General features: G+C 42.4%; 2 protein-coding genes across 3 annotated transcripts in view; both read right to left on the bottom strand.

Moving 5' to 3' along the window:
* Window positions 1-7,783, bottom strand: part of ATP6V0A2 (ATPase H+ transporting V0 subunit a2) — a 21,329-nt gene extending 13,546 nt beyond the window's left edge. Inside the window, exons 1-7 of the mRNA XM_019507119.1 lie at window positions 7,646-7,783; window positions 5,181-5,259; window positions 3,942-4,039; window positions 2,766-2,900; window positions 2,154-2,254; window positions 1,248-1,374; window positions 582-664 (exon numbers count right to left, since the gene is read on the bottom strand). Coding sequence (XP_019362664.1) covers window positions 582-664; window positions 1,248-1,374; window positions 2,154-2,254; window positions 2,766-2,900; window positions 3,942-4,039; window positions 5,181-5,259; window positions 7,646-7,762 — 740 coding nt within the window. The 5' untranslated portion in view covers window positions 7,763-7,783. The remainder of the gene's footprint in view (window positions 1-581; window positions 665-1,247; window positions 1,375-2,153; window positions 2,255-2,765; window positions 2,901-3,941; window positions 4,040-5,180; window positions 5,260-7,645) is intronic.
* An 844-nt stretch (window positions 7,784-8,627) lies between these two features.
* TCTN2 (tectonic family member 2) overlaps window positions 8,628-14,196 on the bottom strand; it is a 20,207-nt gene continuing 14,638 nt past the window's right edge. For both annotated transcript variants that reach the window (XM_019507120.1, XM_019507121.1), the window contains exons 14-18: window positions 12,572-12,675; window positions 12,001-12,157; window positions 10,764-10,889; window positions 9,784-9,872; window positions 8,628-8,920 (exon numbers count right to left, since the gene is read on the bottom strand). In XM_019507120.1, the coding sequence (XP_019362665.1) occupies window positions 8,799-8,920; window positions 9,784-9,872; window positions 10,764-10,889; window positions 12,001-12,157; window positions 12,572-12,675 (598 nt within the window). In that variant the 3' untranslated portion in view covers window positions 8,628-8,798. The remainder of the gene's footprint in view (window positions 8,921-9,783; window positions 9,873-10,763; window positions 10,890-12,000; window positions 12,158-12,571; window positions 12,676-14,196) is intronic.

Raw genomic sequence — 14,196 nt, forward strand, 5'->3', positions numbered from 1 at the left:
GGGGGGGAGTGCAGATCAAGGCCTCTGCGGTGAGGGAGGAGTGCGGCTGAGGCAGGCGCTGCCCAGCTGGGGCAGGGAGGGCATGGGACAGAGCCGCGGCTCGTCGGGGGGTGGCTCCTGCTGCTGCGCACTGCTTGTCTGGCATTCGCCTGCTCATCCAGTGGCTCTTGCCACTCATCCGGGAGGGCGTGGGGGCGTGAAGGGGGACACGTGCCCCTGGATCAGCACAGGGCAGGACAGGCTAGGGCCAAGGCTGCGCCAAGCTCTTCCTGGCAGGGCAGCGCCAGGCTGTGGTCAGGGTGGGTAGCAGCACTGGGAGGGGCTATGGCAAAATCTTGGGTGGCTGCAGCCCACCCTGTAGCCCCTCCAAAGCCACCACCGGCCACCCCGAGCACAGCCCCACCCTGCCCCACCAGGAAGCTAAAATTACAAATGGAAAAACAACTAATGCAGAAATAACTAAAACTGTATCTTCAAGACTGTCGTATGAAAACAGCATCCCCATGTAATGAAAAAACTCCACCATGGTCAAAACACTTTACTCAATTTGAAGTAAAAATTAAATAAGGCTTATTTCTCACCAGTCACATATCTTCTTTACCTTCTGGCCAATTTGTTCGCCCCAACAGGATATTAAAAACACAAACCATTTTGTGGGTTCACCCTAAAACCAAAAATAAATGGACACTGTTTATTAAAATTATATATTTTCCTCTGAGTGGAATTATACGGTCAAAGAATTGTTTTAGAACTGTAAGAAAACAATATTAACAAGAAAACCACACCATTTTAAAGTAGCCCAAGAAAGAAAACTGAAAGTGTGATAATCTATTTTGTTTCACTATACTTAAGGCAGACAGGAAGACATTTGGGGTGAGGCAAGAAATGAACTGTGGTGTTATTTTCTAAAGCTGTAAATAGTGTTACAAAAATAGATCCACAGCAATATTTTCAATAAGAAATCCAGAGGATGGAAGTATGAAGCCGTCATACAAATTCCTTATCTGTCACACTGAACTTAATAATTAATCATTAATCCTGAAGTTAAACAGGATTATGATCACCAACTCTCAGTTTGTAACACTGGTCTATAAAAGAATTGAACTTTTCCTCTATGGATACTGTGATGTCATTAACCTTTCATTTTTACACACAGATGAATGAATAATGGCTCTTCCCCTGAGAAACATTTTGCCTAACTGTGTAAAGTGTGAACAGATAATAAAATGGTAGCAGTGTTTACTCACTGTATCTGGATCTTCCAGACACTCATCCAGTTCTGCATAACTAAGAATAGTATATCCTTTGCAGACTCTCCATAGCATTTTTTCAAATGCATCAATTTTGGCTCGATGAACTAAACCAGATATAAATCTATATAAAAGGCAGGTGTTAAGAGTAAACCAAAACCCACAGATTTTTTTTTAAACATACGTGAATTACAAGAATTTAGTAGTTGCATTTCTGCAGAACAAAAATGTCATGCTACACAGTTATTGCCCATTTTCTTTTACTTACATCCAACAGCAGATGAAATTAAAAAAGTACTTTCTGCTTAAGGGAGAAAGATATGGCTGTTGCTCTGATCATGCAACCAGGTCTGACACTAACTCTTCCCACAGCCATAAGCAAATGATTCAGTTTCTCTATACCCGATTCTATCCCCATGTGTAAAATGCAGTATAATTGACCATGCAGGGATGCTGTGAGGATGTGTGGGGTACAGCTCTTTCAATGTACACATGTATGTTTGATAAATTAATTATTTTAGTATTTTACAGCTGTCATGCTGTCATTAATGATTAAAATACTACATTTACCTTGTAATAAGAGCAGCAAATACAGTAACGAAATAATGATCCAGTGGAAGTGTACATTTTCTCTAACACGCACCCTTTAAATCACTTCAGTGAACATAATGCAATGGTATTTTGGCTGTACTCCTGTCCTCAATAATTCAGCGACAAAACTGGATTCTATAAACTGGGCCACATTCTCTACTAGTGAAAATAGGTGTTGCTCAACTGAAGTTAATAAAGCTACACTGGTTTACACTAGGTACAGATCCAAACCAGTATTTAGAGGAGTTTAATAGCAGTACAGTAAATCCCGATCTCCACACCTAATCAACAAGATTCTTTAACAGTACCTACCCCAGTTTGGCACCCAGCCTGTGCATACAATTGTAGTCCACCAAAGGTTCAGTTTCCAAAGTTGGGAATTCTTCATAATTTGCAGGTATATATGGTTCATGCTATCAAATGAGAGGCCGACAGTTTTCAAAAGATTTAATATTAGTCAGTTTAATAAAAAATATATTTCAATTTGATTAATACATTTTACAAAAAATATCTCCCTTACGATTTGAGATAACAAGTAAGAGCTCAGGACCTTGTATATTTTTCAACATTTTTGTCAATGAGTAAAACTACTATCACAAAGATTTTAAGACAGACTTCTAAATGCAACTTGAGCATAAAAGAGTCAAATCATGTCTTCATTCATTTTAGCAGATACCAATATCAGTGTTTAAGTGATTTGATACGGAAACAGAAAGCTGCTTTAGGGCAGTGACTGACTTTTCATTGTATATACACACGGCCAAGTATAACTGGACCCCAGTCCTTGATCGGTATCCCTAACAACTGCCACAATACGAACAGCCATAAAAATGCATGATGTTCTAATAGCTCTACCAAAATTATCATTAGAAAGCAAGATGTCACAAGAAAACTCAGTCGACATAGTCCAAGTATATGTAGTACCTCAGCACTTCTGACAAAGCCTTGTGTGACCCGCAACATGTAGATGTACTCTGTCAGCTCAAGCAGGTTCTTCCGCAGCTTCTCTTTGTTTTTAGTCACCTCTCTCAGCTCTGTCTCCAGTTTCTGCAACTTTTCCTACAGTACAGAGAAAACACATCATCATTTCCACTTTGTTTAAAAAAACAAGAATAGTTATTTCTAATTTGTTGCTGTATTTTACCAAATAGGATCATTAAACTAACTATGCACTCCACATGGAGAACAGATAAAATATATTCCATAACATGAATAGATCAACACAGATTAAACAAAATATGTATCCAACATAAGGAGCATCTAATTACTTCTTCTCATCACAACGTATGCCAACTACCAGCCTTTATTACAACCTGTTCTGTAACTGAAATTCTGGCTTCCTAATTAACGGATCAGAGAATAAGAGCAGAAGTAACATTTTGCAACTGATTTGCTACTGTCACATGCTTTCTTTAATGGAAGTAGTATGATATTTAGCCCCACCAACAAATTAGCAGAATAAATTTTGTTTTACAGGGGTTAGTCTGCAATTAAAAATTCTACCATTCATCTAAATCATCTGAGACACTCATAAGCATATTTGACAAAAAAAGGATGAAAAGATAATGAAATCAGAAAAATCTCTCCCTCTGCTGTAAAATTATTTACAGCCTCAAAACAAAAACGTTTTCAGTGGTAAAAAGAATAAATGCAGGCCTTTTATTTCCCTCTCTCATCCATCAGTTTCCAAAAAGCTTTTTATTTTAGCTTTGCAATAATCTTGCTCCCTGAGTCATACAAACAAAATTAAGGGTTAGCTTTGATCTAAGCCAGGAAAGCCTCCAGCAAGACATATCCTCAATTATCTCTTTGGTATCCTACCGGCTGAAAAAGAAAAAGCTTCACAGAACAGAAAGCATGAAGCAAATTAATTAAACCTCCCCCATCAAGTTGCTCCAACTTCCTGAAAGCATTAATAGCAGAACTATGACCATGCAGACAGCAAATGATCAAGTAAGAAATGGGACTGAAAATCTACCAACTCTCACAACTGTACACAAGAACTGCAGGGATCTGATACCCAGACCAAAGGGAAGCAAGTGGCTGTACCTAAACCTAATGCTGCCTTTCATTTTTGTGACAAAGCTTTTAAAAAGTTACCTGGATTTCTAAAACATGTTTAAGCACAGGGGCAGCAGGAGCAACGTCTCCTTCAGGAAGAGGAATATCCGCTTTTTTAATTTCTTGCACTAAATATCCTAGAGTAGAGAACAGGGACAGAATTAAAGGGGCTCATATTATCTTACACTTGTCAAAACACATTACCTAAGCAACTCATTTAGGGGTTCGATCCTGAACACCTCCTGGACACCCTCCACTCACGCTGATCTTCAGTCATAACTGGAGGTGCTGAGTGTTTTGCAAGATCTGACACATGACAATTTATTCACATCTAACTCATATGAAGGTTTCTAGGTACAGGGGATCTTCAAAACATGATACAAAAGAGTTTTTCTTTGCTACAAGGCAGGGGTAGAACAAGTGTTTGGGGGATTAACAAACTGCTGTCATTAAGGCTACTTTCCTTAAGAGGCTAAAACAGATTTCCTTAAATACATACATATATACATACATACATACATATATAGACACACTTTCACATTATTTGTTTATATACACTTGTTATGCTGATCTTGTATCCAAAGAAATCTATCCTGGAAAGGTCCAAGCTCCATTTTCCTACTCAGAATTATACTGACACTGGATGAACAGTTTATCGGGAACATGGTGGTTCAGCACTTCTTCTCAAACTCTAGGGTATTTTTTAAATTAATGGTTTTCAACCTGTGGTCCGTGGACTCCTGGGGGTCTGCATACTGTTTATGGGCTCCGTGAAGGATAACTACAATCAAAAGTATGTGAATACCCACACGTACCATTCAAAGGGACCCACGCCTCCATTAGAAATTTCCAAAGGGGACCACAAATGAAAAAAAAGATTGAAAACCACCGTTTTAAATAGTTACCTAAGACTAATCCAGTGCCTCATTAGCCTCATTTCTCAGTTGAAGAAAAAGAATAACAAAAGTTGAGTGACATACTGCAAGTCTCAACATATGTCTAGAGCAGAATAAGGAAAGGATCCATTTCTTCTCTCAGTTCAGTCCTATTTATGGAGCCACCCTGGCTCACAATTTACTAACCATCATAAATACGGAAACATGCAAGGAAGGGAGAGTCTCATTACATTTTGCAGTGCTCAGAATCACCATTGGGCAGAATATAAAAACCACAGATAGTATCTCCATTGCAGCAATACTCCAATTATGAAATCTCTAACTAGTAGAAGAGCTAAGACATAATTAAAGTCAGGAAAACATTAACACAAACAAAGCTTACCAAGTATCCTTTCCATTTCCTCACATTTCTTCACTTCACTCACAAATTTTCTCTGAAATGCACTTACATTTGGATTGAGCTGCAGATGAAAAAGAAAAACACTAATTAAATATTTCACACAGCAGTAGTTCTCCAGAACACAAATGGTTCATTGACTTAAGAACACTTCTCCCCGGCAACGTGACATTTGTGAGTAGTCCCAGCGCACTTGATAACATATGCAGCTCAGGACCTCAGTGCCAAAAGCAGTCTTTCATTTGACGTTTGTTGCTGCACTACTAAAACCAGGCAGCCAGGAATTAGAACCACGTCTGTCCTGGACAAAAGCTCACTCTTTGCAGCAGTTGCTTCTTCTCAGTTAGGGGGCTGTTGACAGACAGTCTTCAAACAACTGTGGTAACTTTTGTTATAACAACAAACATTATTATAACAAAACAAAATCAATTGTCTCATTCCATCACGTTACAAAATTAATTAGATCCTATGGAGCAACTGTTCCAATTTTTTTGGTTAATTTACTATTTTTCTGACTGAAAATTAACCATGCAAATACAGGGTTTGATTATCCCTTGCTGCAGTGAATGGGAATATTGCCATTGATTGCAAAGGTGTCTGATACACAATTTGAAAATGAATCCAAGTACAGTAAAAGCTCTGTTATCTGGCATCCCCCTGGGAATGGGGGATGCCCGTTAATCAAATAGGCACTGTGCAGTGCACTCCCTGGCATCAGTATGCTGGGGGACAGGGAGGGGTACCCCACACAGGCTGCTTTGCCCTGGGCCATGGTCCACAAGGAAAAAGTAAAGAAGAACTCGGCTTGCAGCAGCGAAACTGGAAACGTGGCTTCCGCTTTTGCTGCGTCCCTCCGAAGGAAGATTTGTATTGACAGATGCTGGTTAGTGGAGCTTTCCGGCTGGCAAAGTAACATGGCTTTTGCTGTAGCAAGCACACTGATCACTGTGCACAGTTAGACCCTCTCAGCATCACACGGAGCACACCCTGCCTTTATGAATGCGTATTCAACTACTGGGACAGAATCAGGATTTGCATATGAGCCGCTGAAAAGCATTTCTTTAAAATATTGCCCTTTCTTTGCCCCACTAAAACATAAAGGCCCTGATGATACAACCCTAAACCACATGAGAATCTTTTCAGGATTAATCCCCTTTGGCTTCCCTGGCTCTACACACAGAGCAAAGGTTTACCATACAAAGGCACCTGGAAGACCCGACATTAGCAACTTTAAACACAGCGTTAGTCTGATGATGTTCACAGGTGAGCCCCCCTCCCACGCAAATGCCTCCTGCCTTCCCTTTGAAATCCAGCAAGCAAAGATGGATCAGACCATCCTAAGAAACACCCTCCCTCCTGCCCACTGGCATGGGCTGGGCCGGTAGCACTTTGCCCTGCGGGGAAAGGGGCTACACCAACACCACTACGTGTGGATATCAAGCAGGCGTTTGGCTTCCCCTACGAGGACATGCGCTGGGGCTCTCTGAGGCAGCGCTGCTTTACAGCCATGCGTGCATGGCCACAGGGAAACACCACGTATCTGGGTCCACGAAGGCAGTTTTCCTTAAGCGTTCCCAGGGACAACAGTTCTTCTGGCGTGGGTTAGTACTCGCCGAGGTGTTGGGAGTTAAGACCCACTTGATGGAAATGAGACACTCCTCCCCAGCTTGCTTTTACAGGCGTATTTTCATAGATTCATAGTTGCCAGGGGCTGGAAGGGACCTCGCAGATCACCAGGTCCAGCCCCCAGCTCTCGGCAGGAAGACGACTGGGGTCAAGCAACCCCGGCAAGGTGACCGTCCAGTCTCCTCTTGCAAAACCTCCAGGGCAGGTGACCGCAGCACCTCCAGAAGGAGTTTATCCCACAGCCTGGACACCCCGAATGCAATGGCGTATTTCCTGGTATTAAGCCTAGAGCAGCCCTCCAGGAGTTTGCATCTGTCGGAGTTTATATCCATCCATGTGGCTGAGGGCAGGCAAAACTTGGGGGCATCCAAACCCCAAGCCCCCGCGCACACAGGCTGCCCGACTGGAAATATCTGAAGCCCACGATGGGGTGGGTAATGTTTGCCGGTAGCAGGGCCACTTGCGGTTAGGACAGACTCATGGATTTGGACTTGACCGGGCTGGGAACACAAAAAGTGTCTTTAAAAAAAATAATAATAATAAATGTCCATGTCCGTCACCAAGACCCCTCTCCACCCCCTCCCATGCCCGTGCCCGAGCAGGAGGCGCAACTGTGGCACCCGGCCTCCGATCGCGAGGCGACGAGACCCTCGGGTCCGGACAGACAGGACATGGCTCCCCGCGGTCCCCGGGGCGCCAGACGGAGACCCCTTTATTGCGCACTGCGCTGCGCAATGAATGTGACGTGCACGAGGGCGGGGCCCTGCTGAGAGAGTTCGGGTCCGGGCCCGGGGGCGGCGGTTGGGGGCAGGCGTGGTACTCACGTCCCGGAACTCGGCCAGGCCGCGCTCGCCCACCGCGCTGAGGCACTCGTAAGCCGCGCCCGCCTGCAGGAACAGCTGCGCCAGGCACATGCGCTCGCCGCGGAACAGCGCCCCCATGCCACCCCTCCCCACCCACCCCGCCCGGGGGTCAGTCACCGGCCCGGCGCCCCCAGCCACGGCCAGATCGCCGCCCGCCCGCTTCCGCCTTCCCCCGGAAGTGCGCGTGGGCCAATCGGTGCCGAGCCGCGCCTTAGCCCCGCCCCCGGGGCAAGGTGCTGGGACACGTGGGCGTCCCAGGCACGGGGGAGCGGGGCCGCAGTTTCCTGCAGAACTGGGGAGAAGCCGCCCCGCAGGGGGAGGGCGTGGGATGCGTGTCGCTTTTCAGTGGTTAAAATCCAGAAGCAAAAGGGAGAGGCTTCCCTGCAAGGATCGATGTGGAAGGGGAAAGGCATGCAGCACAGGGGGAACAGGACGCAGGCACAACGCGGCAGGGGTGGCTTTTTTTTGGTTCTAGTCTGTGCCCCACAACATAATGAACAAGAGGACATTTAATGTATGTTCCCCACAACCACCAAAATGGTAAGGAAAGAGCTCAGTTGTAACTAATCACGTATACACAGGTGAGTGCAAATAGCATCTGAGTTGATAAAGTTTAACTACTGAAACTTATTAACTAGTTAATAGTTTAGTTTCCAAAGCAAGTGTTCAAGTATTTATCCCCACATCCAAAAAAACCCTCAGCTGTGAGTTGCTTCGAGAATACCGGTTCTGCAGTAGGTCCCATTCATAATTCAGTGAAATTAATTGTTGATTGGCAAATTCTCTGAAGTTTTATTAGCTGGAGCTGGGTCCAGCCAAGTACATCTTGCACCTCTGGAGATCCCCAAAGGCAGCAGTACTGAACTGCATTCTGGAGACAGAGCAGCAGAATCCTGCACTTAAATAGCAGAATAACTATTTAAATAAATAAATAAAAACCTTCTTCTATACACATGGCATTTTTAATTTACATGTTTATATATAACTGTAAAAACATATGTACAGTCCAGAAATAGTTTTTCACAAATTTTACAAAGAAGTACCTGTACAAACTAGTTTAATACCAGCATTAAAAAAACTACATTTACAAAGTGTTTCTCTTTGCAGCCCAATTTTAAAGTGAAGTGTGATCCCACATTATCAGGAGCTTACTCCAAGGACTACTCAGAATTACTGCAAGTAGCAAGAAAAACACCAGTACCAAGCCTTTAGCAAGAGACTGAGAGTATGGTTCCCCTGAAAGGAAAAAAAGAACATTCTAGTGAAAATGGGAAGAGCCTAAACATCAAGTTTCCTTTTAATTTTTACATTGAAGATCAGTAGGGAATTTTTCTTTAAAGGACGTGGCCCATACAATATAACACAGAATGAGACTGTAAATGTTAATTTTGTGTGTCATTTCCAGTGTTAAGCCTGATCCTGCACAAAGTAGATCATGGCCTTTGTGTCTCTGCCATTATCAGTGCACTAGCAGAAAAGTGGGAGCGCAACTTTTGTTGACAGGAATGTCTCAGATTAGCCCTAAATCCTTCCCAGATGCCACTCCGATCCCATTCCCCTGCCCAATCTGTTCTGCTTTCTGTTGCCTACCTGTGCTGCTACTGTTTCCTGCCCTGTCTGGCACTGTGCTGCCAGTACTTCCCTCAATCTGGTTCGAACCACACACACAGGGTGCCCGTGCCACTTGTGATAATCATGACACAGGCTGGCTACCCCTGAGCCGTTTAATCTGCATAATCTCCCTGAACAGAAGAAATGCAATTTATTGTGCCGGACCATTAGTCCCCATAGCTTGGTTTCACTGGGAAAAGTGCTTGTAGCAGTCCACACACTTTTTGCACGCTAAATTAATCAGCTGGCCTATCTAGGTCTGATGACAGAATTTAGCCAGTTTGTGTTACTGGTGATGTGTAGGAAAAGGAAAAATTCCTTTATCATCTTTACAGTGTTGGTTCTTGAGTTGGGAACTCCTGACTTCCCATCCTCTCTCTCCCGTTCTAGTAGTTTGTTTTGTAAGAGCTGGATAGGCTCATGCTTCACATGCTCTGTTCATGCTAATAGTCAGGTTAGTCCCAAAGTATTCACAAAGCCTGTTCTACCTGTATAATACCGTGTCAATGGATACAGAAGTTGTGGCCAGCAAACTTCATTTCGATCGCAGTCATATTCTGTATAATTAATCTGAAACCTGAAAAACAATTATTTATAAAAGATGAACTAAAACATTACAACCAGAACACTAGTGCCAATGCATAAAAATAGCCAGGGGAACTCTCTTGGCTGTGCCGAGGTGACTTAACAGGTCTTTCCCCTATCTGAATTCTGTGTTTTTGTAGTACATGTCAATAATAATAATGCAATTGCTTGCACATGCTGACAAGGCAAGAGAAAGTCTTAGGGCACTTACACACATGCATTGAGGCTGCTCTGATGCGCTGTAGTTCCAGCATATTGGAGCAGACTTGATTAATCAAATCTTCTGGAGCTTGGTAATTACGTTCAGTATATCAGCATCCCTGCGCTTAAAAATGGTGGCAGGATACTTTAATTAAAACTTGAACAAGCTTTAGTTAAAGTGCCCCCACCACCATTTTTTAGTGTGAGGACACTGATACACATGGCACTCCAGGCGCTTTAATTAGAGTAGCTCTCAGAGCTGCTTTAAAGTGCCCCCTCCCCCCACCTCCCAGAGCATGCATATAAACACCCTTAGAGCCAATCTGCTCCCCCTTACCCACTTGGCTAGCCTCACACCAGTAATCCTACTGAAGTCAATGGAAGAACCTGCCATATGAATAAGAGCTGCAGGATGAGCCCCTTTGGGCTCTAGCCTGTAAGATGCTGTGCACACTTAACTCTTAGCAAATTCTCACTGGCCTCATGGAACATGATGTACTTTGCACCCTATAGGAATAGACTTGACTGACAGAACCACTGCAGTGCAGAACAATTTAAAGAGGTCTCCAACATATTTGTTTGTTTCCAAGCAGATCACATTTGCTGTGTCTTATTAACATTATTTTATTTGGGCACTTCCACCTGATATAATACTTGGTATTAGTTTTATGTAAAAAGTTACCTTGTCTTTGGAATTGGTGGTTGAGCTGGTACTTTAATAAACTGCACTGACACAGCGATAGGAAAATAACTGGGCTTATTTTCACAGATAATCCCACACTGGAATTGCCATGTCACAGTTGAGAAACTGGAAAAAAAAGGAGTAATATGTAAATGCACATCTTATAAAGGTTCTTAAATGCTTTTGGTACATCTTTGCTGCCAATATTTTCCACCATATTTTTATCGTTGTATCACATTCTATCTGAATCAGAGCTAGACAGTGTTATTATTCTCCTTATCCTTCCATGCTGCCAGCGCTCCACCCTGCCCCACCCACTGGGGGGCTGGGGCCTGGGTGTGTAGGGTCAAGAGAGAGGGACCAGCAGGGCTGCGAGGGGTGGGGGGAGCTGCAGGTTACAAGTGAGGGGCTCAGCGGGGATGGGGGGGTGCTGTGAGTTGGAAGGAAGGGGCACCAGCATATCAGAGCTGCTCAGCATCACAAAAAGGTGGGGGGGAGAGTGGAAGGAAGCAGAGGGGAGGGGTAGCCGCAGCTGGACCCGTATCCTGGTGAGCAGAGAGGGCATGGGAGCTCCAATTTTCTGTGATTAAAAAACAAAATCAAATGCCAAAATACATAGGTATTTAGAATTTATTTTACTATAATAATTGAGGCACTGGTAGGTTTCCAAACTGCTTTAAAATTGTAAATATATCAATAAAATATTGTGTTCAAACTGAAATCTGTATACATAGTGGTGTTTCATTTTAATCATGGAAAAACGCTGATTTGGGGTTTTTTAATTAGATAATTTTGGATTTATCAGAGAATTTCAGATTTTTAAACAGAGAAAACCAGGATCCCTGTTTATGAGCAAGTCAGTCACAAGCAGAAACAAACATAGCTGCTAATAAGATAACCCTGTTAAGTTAGAATCCTTTACAGCAATTTATTTTGTTATTGCAACTGCCAGACCTGAACATTTTCAACATTTTTCTGTTTTAATACAGCTATTTATTTTCAGTTTCATTTGCAAAACGAGATAGGCACAGCTAGTATATAACCAGAGGGTGAAAGTGACTGTCAGTGGGATCCATGTTGCAAGCAGAGATAAAAAAAAATTATTATTTTTTTTAAATCTGCTCCTGATAAAAAGATAAAGGCCATTACATTTTGGGCCTCACATACTAAACAGCTGTCACCATAACTGAAAGTTATATTATTTGAGTGTAGTCAAAAAAACATTATTTTGCTTTACCTGATCTGTACGCCAAGTACCTCTTGCTGTGGAATCCCTTCTATTGCTCCTACATCAGCAGTGATTATGCGAATATTCAAATTAGCTGGAATATCCTGGCATAGCCCTTCCAGATTTCCAACACTTGCATTGGTTTTAGGGTTAAAGGGGTCCAAACCTATAAAAGAGAATCACTCATTTTGGGAAACAAACTAAAAAAAGACATATTTTAAACACTAGCACAAAGCAGAAAGATAAATACTGCACAGAAATACAATAAAATACTTTCTTTTTGTTTGCCCATAGGAGAGAGGTACAGTACCACATGAAGACGCAATTTTTTTTTATCCAATAGGGAAACAGAATATGTGCAGTTGCATCATGCATATAAAATGCTAATAAAAATAAATATTTAACTCATAACTCATTTTGATTTACAATTAAGATTTCTCAACTTTTAAAATTAAAATCACTGGTATCACAAGCATCTACTACTGCATGATTAACATATTATTAAAATGATATGATTAACATAAATTAAAACCAAGAACCACGAGTCCAAAGTTAAAGATCGAGGTGGGCCTTGACTTACGTATTATTTTCACCCAGTCATTTGGAACACTGTAATTGGAGTTGCCTCTCTTTCCAACATGAGTAGCTGATACTAACGAGTTAAGTCTTTCAGTTATATTCTCCCTGAAAAACATGATACATCACAAACAAGTCTGTAGCCATACCACTCTGGGCTCAGTATTATATACTGACAGTACTTGGAGCTGCAGTGTGAAAACCCAAGTGGGGCTGCATTTGGTGATGACAACCCTATGAGGTCATATCACTTCCCTCTGAGCCAATATTAAATCTGTACCCTAGCAAGATACTATAGAGTGCATATTTTGAAGGAGATGCATCATTCCATGAGATACCCAGTTATCTGGGCAGGCTGGAAAAATGGTCCACAATCACTTAGATGAGGATAAGTGCAAAGTCCTGCACTTGGGACAGAATAATTTCATACACTGATTGATACAGACTGGGGAATGACTGGCTAGACTGCAGCACTGCAGGGAAGGACCTCAGGAATTCCATAAGCTGAATACAAGCCAACAATGTAGTCTTTTTTTTTTGCAACAAAAAGCCAACAGCACATTGGGATGTATTAACAGGAGTGTCACTTGCAAATCAAAGGAAGCGAGTCTTCTGCTTGGTTCAGCAGAGGTAAGACCTTGCCTGGAATACTGTGTCCAGTGTAGGGCCCCACACTTCAAGAAGGATGTGGACAGGTTGGAAAGAGTCCAGTACAGAGCAACAAAAATGACTGGGGACCTGGGAAGCAAGTCTTATAAGGACAGGGTGAAATAAGTGACTAGGGTTATTTAGTTTGAAGAAGAGAAGGCTCAGGAGACATTTGATAACAGTATTCAAATACCTGAATGGCAATTACAGAGGAGGGAAATGAGCTTTTTCTCTTTGGTCATAGGGGACCGGACTAGGAACAATGGCCTCAAACGGCAGCAGAGGAAAATTTAGGTGAGATTAGGAGGGACTTTTTAACTATGAGGGTGGTCAAGCACTGGAACAGGCTATGTAGCGAAACGGTGGACTCTCCTTCCTTGGAGATTTTCAAGAGCAAGTTAGGCAGACACTTGGCTGAAATGCTTTAGTCCAAGACAGTCCTGGCTCAAGCAGAGGACTGGACCAAATGAACCTGTGAGGTCCCTTCCAGCCCTACTTTTCTATGATTCCTATGTAAACCAGGGTATTAAGCAGGTGTCATTAAGCCAATGATTCTCAACATTAGCTCTGCATCTACAACCGGACATAAGCACTGCTATGCATTCCAAGAAAAAATTATTTTAGATCTAAGGCACTACAGTCATGGGGAGTGCGGTTACCTACGTAACTAAGGTAACATTTTTCACAAGAAATGTTTCGATATTTTGGAGTTTCAAAATTCTCATTGAAGGCAATTAGTAACAATACATTTCAGCTAGGTGAGCAACTCCAGAGACAAGAAAATAGGGATTTTTTTATGGGATGGTTTACTTTTTTGAAAGGCTAACTTCAAAACTGCAAGATTTTGCTCAAGTTGTTATAATTATTTCCTCTTCTAAAAAAAAAAAAAAAAAAAGAGAAAGAGAATAAGAATGGGGAATTCAAGACAAAAATAATTTTATCAGAGAATAATGAATCCATGTATGAATACCAGCGATTAGC

This window comes from Gavialis gangeticus, unplaced genomic scaffold (assembly GCF_001723915.1).
Source record: "Gavialis gangeticus isolate Ggan-Ray unplaced genomic scaffold, GavGan_comp1, whole genome shotgun sequence".
In the NCBI taxonomy this organism is placed as follows: Eukaryota; Metazoa; Chordata; order Crocodylia; family Gavialidae; genus Gavialis; species Gavialis gangeticus.